This window comes from Uranotaenia lowii, chromosome 2 (assembly GCF_029784155.1).
Source record: "Uranotaenia lowii strain MFRU-FL chromosome 2, ASM2978415v1, whole genome shotgun sequence".
NCBI lineage: Eukaryota > Metazoa > Arthropoda > Insecta > Diptera > Culicidae > Uranotaenia > Uranotaenia lowii.
This window is the reverse complement of record NC_073692.1, coordinates 314763250-314788854: the sequence shown is the minus strand read 5'-3', so window position 1 is coordinate 314788854 and position 25605 is coordinate 314763250. Positions and strand designations below refer to the sequence as shown.

Below are 25605 nucleotides of genomic sequence, written 5' to 3'. Positions count from 1 at the left end.
GTAAAAGTCGGTTTAAAAAAGAAGTCAGCAAAGGCAATAAAGTTCATGAAATCCGTATTTTTAATCAGTCCTACCGAAAGACCGGAAGCTTAAATCTAAATCTGTTCCTGAATTCTAACATATGAAATCTTTATTGACTTACATATATATATATATTCTGAATCTGGTTTTGAACATAAAACTAAAATTTAGTCTGAATCTAAAATCTAAATCGGAAAGCCTTCTATGAAATCTCAATAAAAAAAAACTGAATCTGAAGTGTTGATCTGTTATCTTAACATTAAATTGGGGAACATGAATGGATGATATTTGAATCTCAACCGGAAATCCGGTTCTTAGAACAACAATACCCAGATTGATGTTTCATGTTTCATCTAAATAATCTCGACACTTTGAACTAAAAGACAAAATATATTCAAAGGAAAAATCTTTTGATGTATATGTACTGTACATCTAAGCATTTTCGGCTTGTTTGATTTGGATGAAACCAGCTAGTCTTCGTCCAGCCATATTGGTATCGTGTGTTGTGGTGGCTAAAATCAACACCTCGCGGAGATTAGCCGTGCTTTCGTTTGGCGAGATAAGACCTCGACATAAGAGTTTTATTACACCTACAGCTGACGACCTGTCGATAATACATTCAGGCGGCGGTATCGACGAATCCTTTCGTTCGATTTCGTCGGATCATCATTGTTTTCGCGACTCTAATTGCGACTGGACGTTTGCGCCGGATACGAACTAACGGACATTTTTCGTGGGGTTAGGTAACTGCGTGATACTTTAAGTCATTGGAAGATTCGATTGCAATGAAAACAAGTTTCCGTTGAAGCTAGGGAAGCCTTTTCGAGCTGTTGAAAGTGAATTAGGTCTCAACAGTTTGTAACCATTTTTTAATGTTAAGATTCAAGCGTGAAAGTGTGCACCGATAAGATGATTGTATCAAAATATTGATTGAATGATAACGGAAAACTGAGGATAGCGTTATACTCTATGGAACCGCCTGAACCAAAGTGAGGAAGAAATGTGCCGTTAGATTAAAGGCTTGTAGGTGGCTGCTAGTTTCCGATTAAGATGGCGTACCGCTTTGAAAGCTGGTGGGCGTACGTTTTTAAAATCGATTGAATCTACCGATAACACGACGCGTGTCAATAAATTTGATCGAAAGGCTAAGCTTCGGGAAAAATAACAAAACAAGAATTAAGAAAAACTATCAACCGCTAGTAATCTCCTAAGTCATTCAGGACCAGGAATGTCTATTAGGAAACCAAAGACTGAGAATGGAACTTGGGAAAATCGTCTTTCCATGTCTGTACTATTACTGATATCTGCACTCGTGAGTATCAAGTTGTGCGTTTTGGCTGAGGGTTTGCCTAATCCGGCCAACAGTGACGTCCTAAGTTCTGTAGCCAATCATGAGAGCCAAGATAATGACGAAGTGCTTCGTGCCAAGCACAAACTGGAAGAATATTTCGGTCGAGTGCCTGGGAAAGAGTCGTCTACCATCACAACACCATCCACTGCTAAACCCGCGTCGATAAGGTCGAATCGGCACTCAGGAGCCGTTAACGCTAACCGAACGGCGTCGAATGAGTTTTATCATCGATTGGTAGGTTTGCGGACTCCTCCTCAGACAGGCGGTAATTACAATCTTTATGAGCCCCTAGATTGGGGTGCAGATGGCGAAGATGCATTGTTGGAAGCAATCCGAGAGGACATACTCAAAACAAGAATACAAACCAGTGGCGAACAAAAGGATAACCTGGAGTGTATCCTCGGCCAGGCACACAACTATCTGGCCCACTGGCTCAATAGAAATGGAACGATCAATACGCAGAACAGAAGTAAGTTATTCTTTTATCGTAAAGATTAGGTATATATTTTTATGAAATTATTTTATCGGCTATATCGGTGAAATTTCGTTCGTTACTGCAAGTTTCCGCTTGTGGGACGAACCACGCTTGGCCTACTATTGTGTGGTGGTTGCTACAATTCTATCCGCTATCAACCACTGCACAGTGGTCCAGAAATGAAATTTAGCGGGAAACAATTATTTGCGCTCTTGCCTTAGGTTTAAGACATTTGGTGTCCAAGACAAAGTTGTACAACATCACAAGGCGCTATTTTTGATTGAAACATTTTTAGGGTGGTTCATAAAACATCTTAGATACGAAAATTATTTTTTTACTGTAAGGAGATAGTGCTATATTATGTTCAGCAATTATGTAGAACAACATAATTGATGAAACTTTGTAGCACCCTTTGAATGTCTATCTATTAACGTTTAGGTTTTATGATGATTTTCCGTGTACAAGTTAGGGTGGTCCTACAAAAACAAGTTTTTTTGTTATAACTTTGTTGAGTATCAACCTATCAAAATCATGTGTTCGGCAAGTATTTAGCAAATCATTATGCGCATCTTTTGTAGAAAACAGATTTCTAATATCTGCTTTTGATTCGCAGTTATCATGAATTTTGTGTTCAAAAATGGCCGTTTTGTATGAGCCATAACTTCAAATGGAGCAAACCAAAAAATTCAAACTTTAATTCGTTAGAAAGAACATGTTAAAATCTACATTATATTAAAAAACTGGAGAGGTGTTTTTTGTTTAAAGCATTTTATTTACATTTGAACTTGACCAAAATTGCCATTTTTCATATAACCTTTCTTTATTATTTTTGACTACTTTTGGCTGCGTGAGGAATAACCGTACACATCGTAACATTTCTATCATCATTATATTTAACAGAAACGGAAAAACTGAAAAAAAAATGTTTATTTGAGAAATCAATAAAAAATTCATAGAAACAAAAAAAAACACTTATATTCTAGCAATAATGAAACTAATAAAAAAAACGCGTTAGGGGTCACAGGTCAAATGACGGCTGCATTCAGGAAGGCTGATTTTTGAATATTTCATATATTTTCTATTGGATAGGGAGAGGTACGGATCTGATGTCAGGAGGAGTCTTTTAAAAACATCCTCCAGACTAACCACACGATCGAACTTTCTGGAGTGGTTTCCTCGAAATCTTCGTAAACTTCTGTTTCTTGTTTCACCAGCTTCTTACGAATACATGCCTATGGGTAAAATATGATGTTTTATGACTGCTGCTCCATGCGCTAACAATTTGTGTACGGTTGGAGAAACGGGATACCAGCTATATAAATTGTTATAAAGCACCCGAGTTTCTTCAGCATACCCTTCAAACGAGCTTCTGTTGATAATAGTTAAAATCACGTAAAACTTTTCCAAAAGCTGAACATTCAGTCCCGTAATTTGTGCAACTTCAATCCGTTTCTCGAAGAATTTCCTGGCAATATTTCCTGTATTGGAATTCCCACCGGTGACCCTAGGCTCATCAATACATAAGTTCAGTTGTTCTTTTAGTATGTTCCGAAGACTTTGACGCCGTTCATTCACTTCTATATTGGTTGTCCTGACTCTAAAAGTGGGTTTGTCCATACAAAGACGATCTGCGATCTTCATGAACATTTCCAACGAATCTTGTTAGATCTGCACTTTCCTTAGCAAAAATGAGCCTAATAGGTCTGCACAAACTCACTGAAGATGGGCAATCGTTACTCCAGATAACGTTTTGTATCCCATTACATTTATCTACGAGACGTAACGGAACAAGAGAAACCGCGAAAATGTGTGAATCGCTGTATTCACGCATGTCTCCTTCATCATCTTCGTCAATGAATGATTGAAATCTATATTGAAATAATTTGAACATTAAAAGATAAAGGTTCGTTCAAAATAAATTTATACCTGCTGTGGTTTGAGCTACCATATGCTCCCCATTTGAAAACCAGTTGAAGCATTTTTTCCGGAAATGTAGAATCATATTGTAAATATTTCAACAACCTTTCCTCTGTATGATCCACCAAATTAATTTAAATAATTAATTTCTTTTTCAATGTTAATCTCGAAAGCTTCGGATCCATTTTTAACAGAGCTTCAACCACATCTTTTTCACTAGACCCCTTCAGCCAGTGAACGGATATAACTTTCATTTGAACGTTCATCACGAATAATCGAAACTCTTGAACTGTGGTTTACTTGGGTTTGATCAAAATGATCACCGGAGAAACCAAAACTGGCTTTCACAGTCAAAAGGACATAAGTGAATAATAACTTCTTCTAAGAAAAATACAATTCAAGACTTTCTTGTTGGGTAGTTAGTATTTCATTGTTTTCAGTTTATGGTTCTATACATTAATAATCAAGAATCCTCATTTTTTTCATTTGTGCCCCTCTGGCTATGTTAGTCTTTCAAAATTTTTACAAAAGGTTATGAATAGGAAACTCTGCTTTTGTAGTGGTAAAAAATTTAGAATTATTGACTAAGGGTGCACAAGCAAAGAAGGATTCCATGTCGCAGAGCAAAAATGATATATTTTGTTAAATGAAAAATGACAATTTTGGTCAAGTTCAAATGTAAATAAAAAGCTTTAAACAAAAAACACCTCTCCAGTTTTTTGATATAATGTAGATTTTAACATGTTCTTTCTAACAAATTAAAGTTTGAATTTTTTGGTTTGCTCCATTTGAAGTTATGGCTCATACAAAACGGCCATTTTTGAACACAAAATTCATGATAACTGCGAATCAAAAGCAGATATTAGAAATCTGTTTTCTACAAAAGATGCGCATAATGATTTGCTAAATACTTGCCGAACACATGATTTTGATAGGTTGATACTCAACAAAGTTATAACAAAAAAACTTGTTTTTGTAGGACCACCCTAACTTGTACACGGAAAATCATCATAAAACCTAAACGTTAATAGATAGACATTCAAAGGGTTCTACAAAGTTTCATCAATTATGTTGTTCTACATAATTGCTGAACATAATACAGCACTATCTCCTTACAGTAAAAAAATAATTTTCGTATCTAAGGAGTTTTATGAACCACCCTAAAAATGTTTCAATCAGAAATAGCGCCTTGTGATGTTGTACAACTTTGTCTTGGACACCAAATGTCTTAAACCTAACGCAAGAGCGCAAATAATTGTTTCCCGCTAAATTTCATTTCTGGACCACTGTGCACTGCAAGGTAGTAGGCCCGTGAGGAACAAAACTATGAAATGTGATGAAAAGTTTTTCAAATTAAAATTACCCTTCCGCTCATTTCAACATCTTTCACCTTATTCTAATCTTCTATCCATCTATAAGCTTTCAATTCTTAAATATTCTTTCTCAAAGAATATAAAATTTCACCGATATAGCCGATAAAATAATTTCATAAAAATAAATTGACGGTGATTAACTCTTCATTAGGTATATAATAATGAAATTTTAGCTTGATGTGAACTACATTTCTTGACGTACTTACTATGTAAATAAGGCTTATACTACAGAGCTGACACACACCCAACGCATGAAACGAGACGTCTCGACTTGCGTCGTCTGACTACGAAAGGCTAAAAACGTAACTTTGGATTAACTACAAGAGCACATCGAAGTTGATCGTTTGTTAATTCTGCTTTAAGCATAACCCAAAGAGCCATGTACTCCGTCTTACAAGCTGACAAATCGATAGTTAGCTGATTCCTTAAATTCCACGAAACACGTAGCCAGTCGTTGACCTTCAGTTGTCCGGATCTGCAATATCAATAATGTTAAAAAATACACTAAGAAACATGGTATTCACTCCGGATTTCTTACATTAAAATAACATGTATCTTTTTCAGCAAATAATGTTTAGAAAAAACCAATTGCTTAGTTAAAATTTTGAAGTAAATCTTTTAAATCAGTTTTTTTCAATTAAAGAAATCTTGCCAAATAAATTCAAATTCTACTTAAAACCTTAATTTTTAACTGAGTTGTGAATACAAACTGTTTTTGCATAACATTTAAAATTTTGAAATTGAATCAAAAACAAAATTGTAAATCTGCGATCTCTTGCGATTTCAATTTTGAATCTTTTCCCGATTTCAATACGATTTCTTAAATGAACAAAAAAAAACGATTTCTGAGTTCACATTCAAGTTCAGAATTTAAATATTCATAAACCAAGATGTGAAATTTATATAAAAGTCCTCAATCCCTTCAGAGATTTTTAATTTAAATTCTGAGGTTTTGTGTTTCAATCTATCAGACTTGCGAATCTGAATTTGAATATGGATTTCGAATAATGTATCTGATTCTGATTTTTCAATTTAGGATCGTCGTTTCCAAGGATTGTAATTGTAAGTTTGAATTCTGCATATTTAACTATATTAAATAATATTATTTTATTTTATTTACATAGTATTCCGTCTCACGACATTACTTGACAAACATAATTCCTAAAAATCACTCGGTCCATGGCAACTGTTCTCCAATTTCTCGGGCACCCCACGTTCGCCAGATCACGCTCCACTTGGTCTAACCACCTCGCTCGTCTTGTTCCTACCGGATTCGTAGCGAACACCTGTTTTGCAGGACAGTCGTCAGGCATTCTCGCAACATGTCCCGCCCAGCGTATCCGGCCAGCTTTCACCACCTTCTGGATACTGGGTTCGCCGTAGAGTCGCGCGAGCTCGTGGTTCATCCTTCGCATCCACACTCCGTTCCCCTGTACGCCGCCAAAGATGGTTCTTAACACTCGTCGCTCGAATACTCCGAGTGGACGCAGGTCCTCCTCGAGCAATATCCATGTCTCGTGCCCGTAGAGAACAATCGGTCTAATGAGCGTCATATACAGGTTACATTTCGTGCGAGGGATAAGTCTTCTCGACCGCAGTTGCTTGTGGAGTCCATAGTAGGCACGACTTCCGCTGATAATTCGCCTCCGGATCTCACGACTGGTGTCATTGTCTGCGGTCACCAGTGAGCCGAGATAGACAAAGTCTTCGACTATCTCCAGCTCGTCGCCGTCGATAGTGACCTTGTTATTACTTGACAAGCGGGTTCGGTCGGTCTCGGATCCGTAGGCCAGCATGTACTTCGTCTTGGACGTATTAATCATCAACCCAATCCTTCCTGCTTCGCGTTTCAGTTTGCGACAGATCTCCTCCACCGCCGCAGATGATCTGCCGACTATATCAATGTCATCGGCAAAGCAGATAAGTTGACTGGATCTGTTGAAAATCGTGCCCCGCATTTCACCCACCGCTCGTCGAATAACACCTTCTAGCGCCACGTTGAACATCATGCATCACCTTGTCGAAGCCCCCTGCGCGATTCGAATGAACTCGACAATTCACCCGAAATCCGCACACAGCATTGCGTTCCATCCATCGTCGCCTTGATCAGTCTGGTCAGCTTCCCGGAAAAGCCGTTCTCGTCCATGATTTTCCATAGCTCCCTTCCATTAGCAACCTTATGTCAAGCAAAATTAGAGCAAATTTGACTTTCAAGGAGTGATAGCAAAATTTGCTATAATTCAACCATCCTACTATTATTCTCGGGATAAATTTTTCTTTGGTGAATACCGTTCCGTTTATTTTTTTTTTGTCGCAATTCAAAATTCCTAGTTAAACTCGTTTAATATTCGCCTAGGGCTTGTGATATAGCTCAGTTGGCAAGTCTGTTGTCTCCTGAGCCGATGTCCGCGAGTTCGAGCCCAAGAGTAAACATCGAACACAGTTGTACCGGATAAGTTTTTCAATAACGATCCGCCAACTGCAACGTTGATAAAGTCGCGAATGAAATAAAGATGGTAAAACGACTATAATAAAAAATAAAAATAATAATAATAATATTCGCCTTCACTTATGCAATCTTAACACTAAACGTACCGGAGGCGGTCAAATGACGGTTTTGAACTTTGAACGATGATTACGCCTTATATAATTGTTTTTTTTTTTTTGCAAATTTAACGACAGGACTATTTTTGTTTTTGAAATGCAAGTATTTTTGCATTTTTAATTTTTTTTTAAGTGTTGTGGTTTTCGAATAACGCATGTGGTATACCTATTCATACCGCGAGCGGTCAAATGACGGCAAACACCGTTTTCGCTAAAACTCCCTTGTTTCTCAACCGATTTCTACAAAATTTATAGTTTTGAAAAGCTTATAACTCGACTCAAATATGTTTCTCAAACAATTTTCAGCTACAATCAATAACTTTTAAGTTATATAAAGTCCGAGAAATTTTTTATGAAAAAACATGCTTCAGGAAAATGGCTGTAAATCAGTTATTAAGTGCTCGAAAAAATTCCACTTAGTGCCTGAGAAAGCTGAAGTTAGAAGCTATATGTTGCACATATGGAACATTATTTTAAAAATTTTTCTAAGATCATAGCCTCAAAAAATATTAAAAAAAGTTGTGTAAAACACGTACTTTTCAATCAATCAACCGCCAAAGCTGTTCCTGTTACAGTAGAAAATTTTGAAAAAATAAATTGGAAAGTTGACGTAATTTGGCACATTTTGCCATCTTTAGATTTTTAAAATACTAAATACATAATTTTTGACGGCTTTTCAAAGGTAGTTGTTTTTCGAACTTTGTATGAATCTAGATTTTCTGAGACCCAAATTCAGCTTTGCACTGGATTTTGAATACGTTAACGTAAGGTTTAGGCAATAAAACTATATGCAAAAGAAAGCAAATTTGCCGGTTCTAGTGATGTAACTGCATTAGCGGTACAATGCTTGACAAAAATATGATAAATAAAACAGTGCAATAGTTTCTGAATTTTGAAAAGTCAGCACAAATTCTTGCTTGGCAGACGGGCGCAGTGGCCGGTAATATTTCAAAGCTATTTTGCACACGAAGACGGGTGAAAGGAAACGAAAAAACAAACAAGCATTAAAGCATGGATCACTACAAATCTTGACGCATTAAAACGGGTCTATCTCGGAGCTACGTAAACGAAATAAAAATGTTTTTTTTTTCAAAATGTAAGGTTTATTGCACTTTAAAGAGAAAAAAATAAAAATATATTCCGATGTTATTTTGATGAATTTTCGAACTTTCCGTCGAGTACCACTCATTATAATTTGGACACCCTATTCGCTGACCTCAGCGGCCATTTTGTTCCACAATCTCTTCATTTCTGTTGCATCCCGAGTCGTCAGACCATTCTTCTTCATCTTCCGCTTGACAATTGCCCAAAATTTTTCGATAGGGCGAAATTCAGGGCAGTTGGGCGGGTTGATGTCCTTTTCGACAAAATCTACCCGTTGGCCCCATACCACTGTAGTACCTCTTTGCTGTAGTGGCAGGTTGCCAAATCTGGCGAAAACTTTACTGGTCCTTTGTGAGATCTAATGTACGGAAAAAAAACGTGTTTCGTGCACTCCTCCTTGTTTATTTCGGAGTCCATGGTCTTGTTTTTCACAAAACCCGGGGTTTTTCATCCGCAGCTGCAAATACCTTGCCAGATCAAACACTTTCTTGCAAACTTATCGGCAAAAACGAATTCGAACTTGCCGGGGACATCACCCCGACCAGTGCAGTGCACCACTGCAGTGACTTTATAAAAATTTTGGCCTGGAAGCTGTCCAAAACCCATCTTTACGTACGTTTCGTCATTCATGAGGAAGCATCCGTCGAACTTCGTTGCAATCTTGTTGTATAACTTCCGGGTACGTCCTTTGGCTACTAAATTCTGCTTCAATGTCCGGTTTGGTTGCTTATTGGCCCGATAGGATCGTATTTCTTCGCGCAGATGAATCCTTCTGACGGTGCACCGGCCGGCGTTGAATTTCTTGGCGATGTCGTAGTCCGACTACCCTGTGTTTGCCTTAATCGTTCTCAACACCTTCAAATGCAAATTCCAATATTAAATTCCACTATGACGCTTGGTATGAACCTGCCGATCGATAGTATGCATCTCACGGAAACGTTTGAGAACGCTACAAGCGGTTGATTTGACCATTTTTAACGATTCCGCGATTTTTGAACCCGACCACGTCGTGTTTTTGACTTGAGTGTCCAAAGTTAATTTTCGTCTCGCGGCTTCGATCACGTGTAACTTTTTTGGAACAAAACGAATCGTAATGAAATTTTCAGCACTTATAGAGAAAACATTTCCCAACAAAGTACTGTCAAAAAATTCCAGATCCGACAACTAGGAGCGCTATGGTATAATAAACAGTGCGTCTAGATTTGTAGTGATCCATGCTTTAGCGCAAATTTTCTGGTTTTACTTTCAGAAATATATTTATTATATTTTTGTCAAGCATCGCACCGCCAATGCAGTTACATCACTAGAACCGGCATGAAATTTGCTTTCTTTTGCATATAGTTTCATTGCCTAAACCTTACGTTAACGTACTCAAAATCTAGTGCAAAGCTGAATTTGGGTCTCAGAAAATCCAGATTCATAAAAAGTTTGAAAAACAGCTATCTTTGAAAAGCCGTCAAAAATTTTGTATTTAGTATTTTAAAAATCTAAAAATGCCAAAATGTGCCAAATACGTCAACTTTCCAATTTATTTTTTCAAAATTTTCTACTGTAACAGGAACAGCTTTGGCGATTGATCGATTGAAAAGTACGTGTTTTACACAACTTTTTTTAAATTTTTTGTGGCCATGATCTTAAAATTTTTTAAAAAAATCTTCCATATGTCCAACATAGCAACAGCTTTTAACTTCAGCTTTCTCAGGCACTAAGTGAAATTTTTTTCGAGCACTTAATAACTGATTTACAGCCATTTTCCTGATGCTTGTTTTTTCATAAAAAAATTTCTTGGACTTTAAATAACTTAAAAGTTATTGATTGTAGCTGAAAATTGTCTGAGAAACATATTTGAGTCGAGTTATAAGCTTTTCAAAACTAAAATTTTTGTAGAAATCGGCTGAGAAACAAGGGAGTTTTAGCGAAAACGGTGTTTGCCGTCATTTGACCGCTCGCGGTATGAATAGGTATATACAAAGTGTCGGTATGTTTAGTGTTAAGTTACCATGCGATTTTCATAGCAGCTATATTCATAACATGTGCATTGCATTATAAGGCCATTGTAACGCCGCAATGTATTGCAATATAAATGACATAAAGTCTGCTTCATTTAATACTGGAACACAAACAATTGCGTGTAGTTCAGTCATTTATTAACGAATTCATTATTTGTTTTTCATACAAATGTAGCCTTTTCTTTACTCTTTCATAAAAAAAATTAAAAAAAATATTCATTGCTGTTTCGAAGAAATTCTCGTACTTTTCCCGTAATACGGCACATTAGGCGGCGCACACCCTTTTCGTCCACCGTTTTGGCGATTTGATTCCACCAGTTCTTCATTTGAGTCATGTTCCTAACAAGTTTTCCCTTTGCCTTAAGCCTCCGCTTCGTGATTGCCCAGTATTTCTCTATCGGCCGGAACTGGGGGCAGTTTGGGGGGTTGAGGTCCTTCGGTATTACGCTGACCCCGTTCGTTGCGTACCATTCCATAACCGTTTTGCTGTAATGGCAGCTTGCGAGGTCCGGCCAAAACATTACTGGACGGTCGTGGGCACGAATAAACGGCAGAATCCGTTTCTGTAGGCACTATTTTTTGTAGACTTCTGATGTCATTGTCTTGTCAGTGAGAAAGACTTTGGTTTTCTGTCCACAACTGCATATCCCCTGCCAAATCATGTACTTGCGGGTGAATTTATCCGCAAACACGAACTTAAATTTTGCAGGTACATCCCCCCGAGCCGTCGCCAAATAAAATTTTTGACCTGGGATTTGCCCAAAGTCCGCCTTCACGTAGGTCTCATCGTCCATCAGAATACATCCGTCGAACTTGGTCAGCACTTGGTCGTACAGCTTTCGAGCACGGATTCTGGCCACATTGTTCTGCTTCAGCGTCCGATTTGGCTGTTTGCTGGCTCAGAATGACCTTATTCCTTCCCGGAGACAAATTCGTCGCACCGTACTGTGAGCGGCCTGGAACTTATTGGCCAAATCGCGGTCTGAAAGATTGGGATTCCTCTTGACGGCCTTGATGACTTTCCCACGCAGTCTCCGGTCGACAGTTCCTCTCCGACGCTTCGAATGCGGCTTCCGAGCCGTCGTCAATGTTTCCTTGTACTGCTTGATAACACGCCATACGGTATTTCTGGGCATTTTAAGCTGTTTAGCTAGCTTCGATGCCGACAACGCTGGATTTTCAAGAAAACTGTGCACAATTTGATCTCTCCGTTCGGCTTCCATGGCGGTTGTTTACAAAATGCTATTGTTTGGTGTTATGACATAAATACATGGTGAAAGGTAATGAATTTCCCGACACGTGGGTGAAAAAAGTTTTCAAATCCGTCCACTAGGAGCGCCACAATGAGCAAAAGAATTTGTTCCAATATTAAATGAAGCAGACTTTAATCATTAATTTCTCCGAAATTCAACAACGAAAATTTCTGTGTTTCGCATTTTTTGATACCTACGCTAAGTATCTTTCACTTGCCATACTAGAAATAAATTTATTTTGCTTTTTGAGGTCAGGAAAAAATAAAAACAAACCTCGTTTTTGCCGCATGCCATTTTGTCTGTTGTCCTTAACGAAGTGAGTTAAGCGGGTCCTATTTTGTAATTCAGTTTTTTTGTGTTGAATTCGAGCACTTTGGCAAAAATGTTCGAAGGTAAGTTATTTGTGGCTGTATAATGAATCAATTGTGAAAAAAAAGTGAACAGTTTGAAGGTCCTGTTGCGGAAAAAATGACAATTTCGTTGTACACGCGGCCATTGGTACACTTAATTTTTGAATGTTTCTATCGCCGCGCACGGAAAGTCTTCTAGTATTCATCAGCAGTCAAACATAAAGAAGTCCTTCGGAAGTTCACAAAGGTTGCATAAGATTCACAGGCAAGTTTTCCAATCAATGTTTTCCATCGTATAACCGGCTGAAAAAAACACAATTTTTGAAACAATATCAGAGGAAACGATGATCTAATGAAAGTTGCTACAAAATGTTGGAAATTTGAGATTAGATAGCAATTTGGATCTGTAGGGGAGAATGAGGATAATTGATCCCTGGGGATACTTGATTCCTTAGCTATATCTCGATACTGGAATGTTTTACAAAGATCAAATGTTCTAGAAAAATGTGCCAAAATGAGCAAAATAACAATGCTTGTAGTTTAAAATTTTTTAACAAAATAATTGTTTGAGTAATTGAACTTTGTTTGAAAAATTTCACAAAATGTAACTTGAAGATCTTTTTTCATCACTTTAAAATGTCCCTTACATGGAAAAATTATGAAAAAAATATTTGTTCCAATGTATCAATCGTTCGAGCGTAAAATGAACTTCATGATGCCATATTTTCAAAGCAATGGAAAACTCTCAACTTTTTTCAGAAAAAGTTTTCTAAAATGTTGATTATGGGTAAAATTGATCCCCCTTTCAAACGGCATATTCTTCTTCTGAATTGATCGTTATGATTGCTGATTACGAAATTACTAATATTTATCCAAAAACTAATATTTATCAAAGAATTGTCTGAAGAAAAGAGCAAAAAATAATTAATTTTCTCTTAATTATAAAAAAAGCGCCTTTAAGTATGCAATGTTATTAGCGTTGACACAAAGTTATACAATTTTCTTCTTATGTCTGCTATAAATTGTGAAATGAGAACAAACATGACCAAAATAGTCAATTGACATTCTATCTTGGGGTTTTGTTTGATTTTTATACAAGGATTAGAGCTTCCTGAATAAAAGATCAAGTCTCCTCCAATAGGGGATCAAGTCTCCCCTAACTTCAGAAAAATCGAAATTTTTTTACTCCCACGAAAATGCTTCTAGTTCATCAACGGGTTCAAGTATCGTTCTAATTTTTGAAGCATAGAACTTGAAGTTACAAGCTGTCAGAAAATGTCAAAGACGGCGAGTTGCTAAATTTTTCCAAAAAGATATGGTGAAAATAAGAAAAGGGGATCAAGTATCCTCACTCTCCCCTATAGTTTTCGTTGGTCAGTTTCCTCGTGGATATTCAGACAGCTCACCGAATCTGTGATGTTTTATCGAAATCGCGACCGAAAACATTGTTCCAATATATCTTCCGGCCAAATAATGCTTTGTAAAAATGGCGTCTCATACTAATTTTGCACCAGACTAGTTTCACAAAACAATGGAAAGAAAACGGTGTTTGATGGGTAAATTTTGAAAATCCTTACCTGAGAATATTCGCAATGAGCCTGAGAGCCGTGTAAACAACATTTTAAACTATTCGGATACCTTATTCACTGTTTAAACCAAACCAAATAAACCAAATCGGTACACTTGTGAGCGGCGATTGGAACAAGCAACATAAGCGTGCGCGCCCAAGTAACAATTTTAGCTTTATTATGGTCGGCAAAATATCGTTTGGACTATCGCATTAATCTTCATAAAAAAGCTAAAGCGCATTCTATAACATCACCTGGACTCTAATAAAGCCAAAATCAGGCTATTTGGCCCTACCCTAGAAACGTCATCAAGACGTATAATTGTTGGTCATCAATTTTGGTCACCAAAGCTTTTAAAAAGCTATTATAAAACATGTTAGAAATTTTTTTTTTTCGGTTCTGTCAGTTCTCGGAGTTTTTTTTTTTTATTTTTTCCAGCAACCATAATGGTTGATGAATGATGATTGCATTATTCAGATATGATCTGGTAAAATTAATAGCTGAAAAAACCAATATTTTAACCATATATTGAGCTTCTTTTCTACTGCCAGTCAAGATTTTAGGTAAAATGTATATGAAATAGTATCTTAAAATAAATGCGCCTCGTCAAATCTGATGGTCAATCATGATGGAATTGATGGAAAAAGGCCTGAAAATTTTTTTTCCAATGCTTGCATTGTGAATCCATCAACATGGCGTCATTTTGTGCCCTTCGATTTTGCAACCAACATGGCGTGAGTCAATTCATAGTTTTATTATGGTTTAATGATGGCCCCAAAAAAAGCTACGATTTGACGTTTCTCTCGCAAGCCAACCAATTGCACGCTAAGGTTGAGTTCCTCATTTCTGAGTTAATCGTTAGTACAGTAAATGAGGACAGACTTTTTGAATGAAAAGGGATTGGTTTTGAATGACCCGTGGAATAAATCATGAGTTGAAGTCAAATTTCGATGTTTGACGCCATCTTGAAATCCAAGATGGCGGCTTCCGCTGAACTTTAAAATGGTGTAAATGACTTGAAATAGCATGAAACCCCAACAAAATGGGTATCGGGTGAAGGGGGTTTTGTTTATAGTTTTTGATTTTTTTTGCCATTTTTGTAATTCTTTTATTCCTATCATGCTATTATGTCTAAATTTTATTGGTCTTATTCTAGCGAAAACTATAAGGTTATGTTGTTTCTGTTAACCGTCTGATTTTGGCACATGTGCCAAATTCGATGTTTCCAAAATCGAATGTTGCCAAAAACGAATGGGGTCTGTATTGTGGTAGTTTTTGTGGGATTTTCAGTCACTTACAGATTTTTAGAGAAACGCGAAAAGAGATATTTGACTTCTATCATTTAGCCTTAGCACCCAATACAATATATTTGGGAGTTTCATGCTATTTTCATTCATTTACAGTATTTTTAAGTTCAGCTGAAGCCACCATCCTGGATTTCAAGATTGCGTCAGAATGCAAAAATAAACTTTTTATAGCTTATCCCAATTGACAAATATCCATATTTTGGAGGTTTCATGCGATATTCAATGATTTAGAGCATTTTTTAAGTTTATAGAAAGCTGCCATCTTGGATTTCAAGATGGCGTAAGATAGCAATATTCGACTTCTACTCGTAAACCCCTTCACCCACTACCGATTTGGGTTTCATGTCATTTTAAGTCATTCACTACATTTTAAAGTTTAGCGGAAGCCGCCATCTTGGATTTCAAGATGGCGTAAGATAGCGTAATTCAACTTCTACCGGTTGATTTCTTTTAACTTATACCCCTATAATATAGGTTTTATGCGATTTTCAGTCATTTACAGTATTTTTAAGTTGAGTGGTAGCCGCCATCTTGGATTTAAGATGGCGAAGGGCAACGAAATTTGACTTCTACTCGTTTATTACTTTCACCTGATAACCATATTGTGAAGGTTTCACGATATTTTCAGTAATTTTCAGCTTTGAAAATAAAAGAGGAAGCCGCCATCTTGAATTAATGATGGCGTCAAGCTTTTTTTTCCTACTATTTGGGCCCTTTCACTCAATACTCATATTGTAAAGATATTCATAACACTTTCGGTGATTTCAAGTTTTCAAAGATGTATTTTTTTAATTTAAACTCAAAACCAACACGCATAACTTACCAAAAATGTGTAAAAATGGGAGTTCCAATTCAAATATGTGCTATCTAATCTGAGCGTGTCCTGTTTTGACATTTTGATCGAGAACTGTCACTAAGTTTTATGGCGGTTTAATAATCAGGCACTGAGTGCTATTATAAAACATGCAAAAGAAAGCTTGGAGCAAACTTCTAAGTTTGTGTTTTATTATAGTTTTAAAAAAGCATTCATAACTCTTTCAAAATAACTAAGATAGTATGTTTAATAAAAGTTTTATTAGCGTTTTCAAAACCATCTGCAAACATATGGTCGAAAAAAAATATAAGCATTCTGCATGACCATAATAAAACCGTCATAAAACGAGCTGCACAAAAAAATGCCATAATTAAACCATAATAAAACTTCCTAATGCTAGTTGGCATAATCTGTGTTACTTGGGCGGCCATTGGTACACCAACACTTTTTACAAATTCGCGTTTTTTGTGACGTTACAATGGAAAATCTCTCGCTTTTAAATTTTTCCCTTAAAGTACGTAAGTTTTACTACGTGTCAGTGCCTTTCTTTTCAGAATCGCACAAAAAACGATTTTTGTACGGCACAGAGAACATTCATCATAGCTTAAATGCGCGGCCATTGGTGCCTTGGTACAGCAAGTTTTGCTTCAATTATGGTGTTATTGCAAAAATTGGTCTCAGCTTGCTATCAATATAGTAAATTCGAAACCTTAGTTATGCCTTATTTTATTATCAATTATATATATTATCAATCTAATATAAAAAAATGCTATCATTTTGGCCTTTATAGCTCATTTTGGTGACTGTTTGCTATCGATTCAGGCATCAAAGTCTGCTCGAGTTTCAACATGGTTTCTGTCAAATGGTAGTTGATCAATGAGCCAATGTTTTGGTCGAAACTAGTCAGTCAATGAAGCAAGCTCAAACTAATCGAAACCGATCCAGATCGGTAGTAGGATTCGTTTCGACCTGGTAGAAATCGGTCGAAGTCAATTGGAAAGAGACTGGTGATCAACTGTCAAATTCCACTTGTTTCGACCTTTTTCGACTGGGTGGCTACCCTGCAAAACTATAATTTTCTATTCTCAAATCTAAGAGCAGTTTTTCGGCAAATTAAGTAGTATAGCTGCTGTGAGATTATCGATGGCTTTAAATGTCTAGGATTAAAATTCTATCTGCAATAAAACAATTTTCGGTTATTGTTCAAAACTGATCAGTTGATCGAATGATAAAAATCTGAAATTACAGGCGAAAATCGCCTGAACATGAATGGTAAAATCAATAATGGCACACCCAGTCCAACTGATTTCCATTATCGCTTCCGCTGACTTCCCTAATCTGTTTGATGAACGAACCGAACCCCGAATAATAAATTGATTAGCCAGACAGATTACTGACGAAATAGCTTCACAATTAGCGCTACAAGGACAGGACCGCCCATCAGATTGGACTTGACCAGCGCAGATTTGATTATGTATAGGTAAATCGTTTTTTATTGCTCTCACTTATTTTAGGATTGAGGAAAAATTATCTGGACCTGTCCAACAGTGGATCCTTCAACATTGGGCACGAAATACGAAACTTTCTTAGGCCAAGTGTTTCACGGGTAAGTTTATTGCGCCTTAAATTGCATATTAAGTAGCTTGTGTATTGCTCTTATCAACGAGATATACAATTTACAGCAACTCGTATTTCTGAGCCTGGCGTACAGTGGTCTGAATATGATTCCCGCCTTCGAACTGTCGCTGGTCAACGACACTCTATTGTTCTTTTCGTTAATGGGCAATGCACTTAACCGTAAGCGAGATATAACGTCAATACTTGTTGAAAGGAAGCTAACTTGTTTTCTTTTTAGCTCTGAACTTGCCCGCTCTGCACAATTTGCGCGTATTGGATTTGAGGAATTGTGGCCTCAGCATTCTGAATATTAACGTTTTCAGTAATACACCTAGTTTGGTAAAGCTGTTCTTAGCCCACAACAATCTGTGCAGACTTAACGCGGGACATTTCACAGGATTGAGCCGGTTGCGGCACTTGGATCTATCATACATTGGCTCGAGTGTAGTTCCACGATATTCCACAGATATTCAAACCGATCCATACAGTTCGCTAACAGAAGGATTGGATTTGAGTGAGGACGTATTCCTTCCATTGACCAATCTATCGTTCTTGGACATTTCGCATACCAAACTACTGCCAAGTAGTTCCCGAGCATTTCGCAATGTCGCAGTTGAACAATTGAGTCTGTGTTACACTGGGATCGCCATCATTGTTGGATCAATGTTTAATGGAGCGTTACAGGTGTTGGATATTTCTGGAAATCCAGGCATAACAACCGCGATCCACCATGATAGTAACGGCTCTCGAGCTTTTAATTTCAATTTGGAGATATTGGTATGCGAAAATTCTACGGTGAAACATCTGGACTGGCTGCATCGAATGGTCAGCTTGAAGGTGTTGCTGCTATCTTCCAATAACATAAATCAACTAAGGAACGACACGTTTGCTAACTTGGTAGACTTAGAAATTTTAGATCTCAGAAATAATCACGTGAGCAATTGGCATCAACGTGTATTCGAGTATAACGCAGATCTTTTCATACTCGATCTGTCAGATAACAATATCAATGTTCTTACCACAGAGATGCTGTACGACTTTGCAAGCGTTGATTTTTTAGCAATTGGGAACAATAATTTCGTTTGTCATTGTTTATTGAGAGAGTTTGTCGAGCTAGCAGCTCAAAACTCACAAAGTATATCATGTTTGCTGAATATGATGATCAATAATTCTCAAAGTACCTCACCTGGGATTCGAGGAGGCACTACTGAAAGCGGAATCGAGAATGAAATGAACATGGAGATCGTCACTTCCAGTACGTCAGCCGAATCTGAAGCAAATACCAGCACAATTGCAAAGTTGAAAGGTAAAAAGACGACAACTTTAGATCCTACTGAGGAGTATACTACCGAAGAGTATACTACTGAAGAGTATCTGACAACTCCAGCACAGCATCTGCACAAATCATCTAACGAATACGACGTACTGTTTCGGGTGGTACACAGCTACGTATCCAGTATTTACGATAGCAGCATGAAATTCCAAAAATCACTCGAGAAATATACCAAACAACCTGCGGTCCGAGTGTATCGCAAAAATATCGAGGCACGTTTTCAATCTGGACTGATTCCGGTGAATTGTAGCGGCTATGCAACAGAAGACCCCGATGAACAACAATCAACAGGCCAAGATGACTCCGAAACGAATGACTTGGTTGGTCCTTTGAATGGTCTGCACATACAAATTATTGACTACGACGAGGAACGCTACAAGTGTATCGACCTAGAGGATGCCGAATTCGACTTATTCGAACAAGAACGCTGCACCCTGGATCGCACATTCCTGAACAACCTAGGCTTAGGAACCGGCTACAATCCGACAACGGCCAATATAATCAAATTTTCGTTGATATTCTTTGGATTTGCGCTTCTTGCAATAATTATCTACATCTCTAAGTGGGAACATGTGAAATATTTTTGCATAATCGTCAAGAACGCTACCATTTTGAGCATGATGCGACAAAAGAATGAATCCCTATTGCGCAAGGAAAGTTTGAACACCGTTACAACTGGCTACATGTACGATGTGTTTGTCAGCTATTCGGAGCAGGATCGCCAATGGGTTCTCGACGAGCTGCTACCTAATGTGGAGAAAACCGAGGACATCAGCGTATGTTTGCACGAGCGGGATTTCAAGGTACTTAGCTTTTCTTGATATGCTCTCAAAATTTAGTTAGGTAAATTATATGGTATTTCTTGGGCATTAGATGACTGAAATTTATTTTATCTTTATTCCTCTTCTTTCCTTCAAGGTCGGAATAAGCATTTTGGAAAACATCATTTCCAGCATGGATAAATCGCGAGCCCTCCTACTGGTTATATCCGAGAGTTTCATACTGAGTCAATGGTGTCAGTTCGAGATGCATTTAGCGCAACATAGGTAATTGCTATTGAAAAAAAAAAAAAACCCAACCTTATACTAACAACAGATTTTGCATCTCTTCCTCAGATTGCTGGAAACGAGAAGAGAGCAGCTCATACTGGTGCTCTTGGAGGATATTCCCAGAAGCAAGCGCCCCAAAACGCTTCACTATCTGATGAAAACAAAAACCTACATAATATGGCCAGGGGCTACCGGTGATGATAGTACAAAAAAATCTAAACCTGGAAGCGAGACAACCAAGAAGCAGAAGAAATTGGCGTCCCGGCGCGAGAAGGACGCACAGCTTTTGGCCGAAGAAAGGAAGCTTTTCTGGAAACGATTGCGCAAGGCCATCAACGACAGTGCCACTGCCTGGGAGCCGGATACGGGCTGTAGAAGTCATCATGATTCCGAGAAAAGAGATGGTTGTGGTAGTATGGAAAGTACGGCTTAGTATTAAAATAATTGGTTGTTTAGATTAAAAAAATTGGATTAAAATACGTATCAAGTAAATAAACTGTGATATTTAACTGGATGAGTTTGGATATAAATGTTTAGTTTGGATTTTATTCAATTAAATCTTAAAATAAGATTCAAAAGTTTAATTTATGTGAATTGAAAGTCAAGGGTGAAACGACCAAACAGTGCTTAACTTCAACGTTGCATAAATCCGATAATCAATTATTTGCTAATAAATGAAACCCTTGTATTATGTTGGCACAGGTGTTTAGAATGATTTGTATACTTTGTTTTCGGCGCACACTCTCCAGCTGGCGAAATATCCTCTACGCAAGAGCGGAGGTGTTTAGAAATTCTCCACGTGCACCAGGAATTCCCTCCTGCCCTGAATAATCAGTTAGCGACCAAATTCGACTGTATCTTTATGGATTACGGGACAAACGTAAAAACCGACTTGATTCAGTTTCCGAGACAAGAAGGGGTGCACAGCTACTTCATAAGGAAAAATAAATATAAACAGCCTGTTTTTTTTTTATTTGTAGTAGACCAGACAGAAACACAAGAAAAAATGTAGGGGAGATAAAGGCATAGTGGCAACTCCAAGAAAAACGCTCATTTAATCTCACAAAATACTTATAATATGTGAGTTGCATCACTGGATCGTATTCAGACACTTAACCCTTCGTTTCATAAAGTTACAAATTTGCAACAATTAATTAAAACTGTTCTAAATTTCACATTAAGCTTAAAAGTCATTTTTTTTTTCGATGGAAATAATATTTCTATCTTCGAGATTACGTTCAATTAAAAAAAAATTACTTTAAGTGTTGAAAGGTACAAAAAAAAAAACAACTTGAATCTGAAAAATATGGAATGTGGAAAAAGCCTTATTTTTCAAATTTTTGGCCTAGTGTAATTCATACTGAGAATTTTTTTTCGACTCAAAAAAAAATTTTCGTATTCCCATATATATTTCTTCGAATTACACTTGTAAAAAATTAGACTACTCATGCTTTAGATTCCGTATACTATTAGAAATTTTTTGCTGTGTAGGACTGTTTGTACACGGAAAATAGAAAAAAGTTAAATTTACCTTTTTGTGAGGTGATTTTTTTCCACCCTTCTTTCGAGGTAAATTTTACCTTTTTTGAATTCACCTAGCAAAAAGGTAAATTTTACCTTTTTCGCATTCACCTAGCAAAATAGTTAACAATACCGTTTTCCCATTCTCTGATTTAAAAGGTAAATTCCAGTTCGTTTGATTGGTTTCCTCAATAAAAAATAAAACAAAATTCATTCAAAATTTGATATTTATTTTAAATAAGTTGGGACTTTCACCTTATATTAATATTTGGAACGTATCCCCATTTTTGTTGAGGCAAGTCCTCTCTTTGCCAGGCTCGTGACAATTCGGCTTTCGCGTTCTCCCGAGCCACCATGGCCGCTAGTCCTTCTGCATTGCGTTATCACATTCAAAACAGCCTAACCTCAATAAATGGGTTTGGAAAATAGTTACTTTTTTACGAGATGAATTGTACCATTTTGTTTAGCTCAATCCAGGTCAACTTCACCTCGCTACGAGGTAAGTTTTACCTTATTTGGGTTTACCTTTTTTAAAATCGATTAGAGTGAAAAATCAAAACTTTCATGATGGTGAAAATTGAGAAACAATGTGTAAATCTTGTCACTGTGCGTACATTTCAAATCAAGATGATTTAAAGCTCATAAAAGCTTATTTTGTGGTGCTCAAAAATTATAATATTTTCGTCACTTGAGAACCTAGCTGATTCTTATATAAAATTTCTGTAAAGATATAAGGATATTTCTTTTTTGGTGAAAAATTAATACTATAGGTAGTACGAAACAAATCCTCATGAAAATTAATTTAAGAAAATACGTACTTTTGTAGAAAACAGGAGTGCTTTTTATGCCCCGGATGCTCGTTATGCCCTTATCTCTCCTAAATCATGTTGCAGTGCATACATTATGATCAAGATGGTTTAATGATCATATCATAAGAGCTTATTTCCCGGTGCTCAAAAGATATAATATTTTCGTCATTTGAGAACCTAGTTGTTTTTTTTTATGTTTCTGTAAAGATGTAAAGAGATTTAGACTACCTGGGATTCCACACAGCAAGAAAAATTCGTGTAAATTTAGATCGAAAACGATGCACGAAAACGGAACATCGATTTTGATGTAAAATTCTATCACGGTGTATTTTTTTCGAGGATGTAATTTTTGAGGCGTGTAAATTTAGATCGAAATCAATGCACGAGATTGGATCACAAAATCCGTCGTGTAAAAATACACAGGGATGTAAATTTTAAAATTTATTATCGTAAATATTGATATTTTTTCTAAATATTAAGGTTTTTGCTTTTGTCTTGAATAAATACGCAACATGTATCATTTTTAATTCACATTTATTTCCAAAACTGAACATAAAAAACCATTCGGAAAGCGTCAGGCTGGAATTGTTGTTGCATCCGATGATTCCCAGCACGGGGATGTTTTTCGAATCAGCATGATCAGCATCCTCGAATGGTTCCGGAAATCATAATTTTTCGGTCAGCATCCTGCACACTTGAATTGTTCTGACAAAAGTTTCTCCGGGTAATCACTGGCCGGATATCAGCCGCTGCGAAAAACCTGACCTTGCTGTAATGGAGAGAAAACTATAATCAGTTTTTTTTTTTCGTGGCGTTTAAATAGCTCGGGGAGCTGACGCTGGAAATGAAAATTAGAATAGTTTGGAGAAGAAAATTTAAAGTTTAGAGAGGCAGCGTAGAATAGTAAGCGATCTTGAGACGTTGGTTAGACCATCAAGCACTTCATTATATCCATGGAATATGGATAAAATGCAGTTCAAGATAATAAACCAACCCCTCCCGATACCAGTTGGAGGAAGGACATGGGCGGGTTCGAGACTGGCCTCTACATACTCCCCACGCAGCTAACTACATTTAATTTTTGTGTTATTAAAGGAATCATTTTAACTTATCTTATATGTTTTTCCTTCCTTCGTCGTCGTCTGTTGAACGTCTGCTCCGTGGCTCCGCCCCAATTCCACTGGTATGTGTGATGGGTTTCGTGATAGTTGTCTCGGGGTTTTTCAGTCATCAGATGACTCCGAATCGTATGCGTATATGAAAATAAAAGAAAGAGAAAAGGAGAGGAAAGAGAAATATAAATATAAAGGAAGGAATTAGTTTTTGAATGAATTAATTGAAATGTTATTTGCTGTTTTTCCCTAATTTTTGCCTTTCATTTTCTAAATTTGCTGTTCTTTAAAACCTTATCACCAAGTGTGGTCAAATTCTCAAACAAACTTTAATACTCAATCTACACGATAGGAGTTCAATTCAAATAAACCGTGTGCTTGTTTTTAAATGCCCGAAATAAATGATCTGAACTATCTACTCATTCTTGCTTATCGAAAGCATATTTTCTATTTTAAACTTCGATTTATGAATTTCAATCCTAACCGAAAAATGTAAAGATCTACCAAAATTAATAAATAAATAAAAACAAATGTCAAAAGTGTATTACAAACTGAAATATCATATTTGTCAAAACAGCATTCCCGTCCAATGAGCCCCTAGTTCTTGTAAAATGCTTGGTTTAAGAATAAGCCAACGAAATTCATAAACCGCAAATGCACACTTTCTAGAGCATTGGGGAGGCGAATACCATTACCGATACCTAACCTAGCAATACTTGAAACATCCTAATTCTATGAAACTAAACTAGCTAACTACCTTACCAAACAGATTATGCCCTATTGAAAAGTATCACTTTATGTCGGCAAAATGTGATATTTTCACTACAAAATTTTCCCATTGTTCAACGGAAGGGAGGGCAAGTGTTTCAACTCCCATTCATCTTATCAGCATGGATCATGAAAAATTGGAACACCATTGAACCTACCGCTAATTTAATTTAAATAAAGGTGTCCATCACGCCTTCTAATTTGAGTCATATTATGATCCATGCTTGACAAGATGTGTGCAACGACCCTCTCAGGACAATGATAGTAAACCATCATTATCACAAGCATGCACACCGCCGCCGTGACCCATGGGAACCCAGGGTACGGGAGAGAAAACTATAATCAGTTTCAACCATATTCTTCATTTCACGTACGTCTCATAAACTTACTACTTTAAAGACTTTTAAAGTGCTCCTGTAGCTACGCCTTTGAATGACTCGTTTCCGAATAATTTTCCGACTTATTTACTTTGTGCCCGACGCGCAAACTGACTTGAAATATAAAATAAAGGCACAATTTAAATATTTGCATTCAATTTTAAATCAAATAGATATAATTTTACACTGTTTGTGATACAAATTTCATTGACCGGTTGATTTTTGCATGATGCAGTGTAAAATTAAATCAAAACAGATTATTTCTATTCTATTTTGAAAAATAGACTAATATTACATCGAAAGAAGTTTAAAATTACATCTTTTTGTAATTACACTCAAGAAAAAATAGATCACTCGTGTTTTTGATTCCGTGTACTTTTAGAAATTTTTTGCTGTGCATGAAAAGACGAAGACGATAAAAGCTGGATTCCAAGAAATGTTCTCAATACTACACTGCGAACCTTTGAAAATAATACGTATATGTTTGAAGCAATAATAGCAATAATTCCAGTAGTATCTGGTTCTAATAATTGCAAAACAACTGCTATATTTTATGTTGTGGTGTTTTATGGTGCCGGGATTAAAACGACCATTTTCAAAAATCAAGAATATTCAAATTAGGATTCCAGTTGATGTAAATATTCCTCCAGTCATACAACGAGAAATAAGAGCAGCTTATGACAACCTTGGGTTTCATTATTGAAAACTATTGTTAAGGTCAACGAGGATCCGTGCCTTTGCGTGGATATGCGACGAGCTTTTCAAGCCGTAGAGCATATAATGCCTACAACTTTTCAAATCATCTCGATTAGATATTAAAGATGCTTTTCATAAAAGAAGCAGTATAGAATTAAAATAAATGCAATTATTAAA

The 25605-nt window shown here is 36.8% G+C and overlaps 1 protein-coding gene across 1 annotated transcript; it reads left to right on the top strand.

Annotated features, from left to right (window-relative positions):
• Window positions 1-668: 668 nt before the first annotated feature.
• Window positions 669-20654, top strand: LOC129749250 (uncharacterized). The gene is made up of 6 exons (XM_055744183.1): window positions 669-1841; window positions 17661-17752; window positions 17829-17943; window positions 18002-19899; window positions 20015-20142; window positions 20212-20654. Exons 1-6 carry the CDS (start codon window positions 1250-1252, stop codon window positions 20576-20578), a joined length of 3192 nt encoding a protein of 1063 aa, XP_055600158.1. The 5' UTR covers window positions 669-1249; the 3' UTR covers window positions 20579-20654.
• Window positions 20655-25605: the final 4951 nt, after the last annotated feature.

Coding starts and splice junctions, on each gene's coding strand:
- LOC129749250 (XM_055744183.1), top strand. CDS start 1,250: ATGTCTATTAGGAAACCAAAGACTGAGAATGGAACTTGGGAAAATCGT. Junction 1,842..17,660: donor GATCAATACGCAGAACAGAA/GTAAGTTATTCT, acceptor CACTTATTTTAG/GATTGAGGAAAAATTATCTG. Junction 20,143..20,211: donor ATGCATTTAGCGCAACATAG/GTAATTGCTATT, acceptor TCTCTTCCTCAG/ATTGCTGGAAACGAGAAGAG.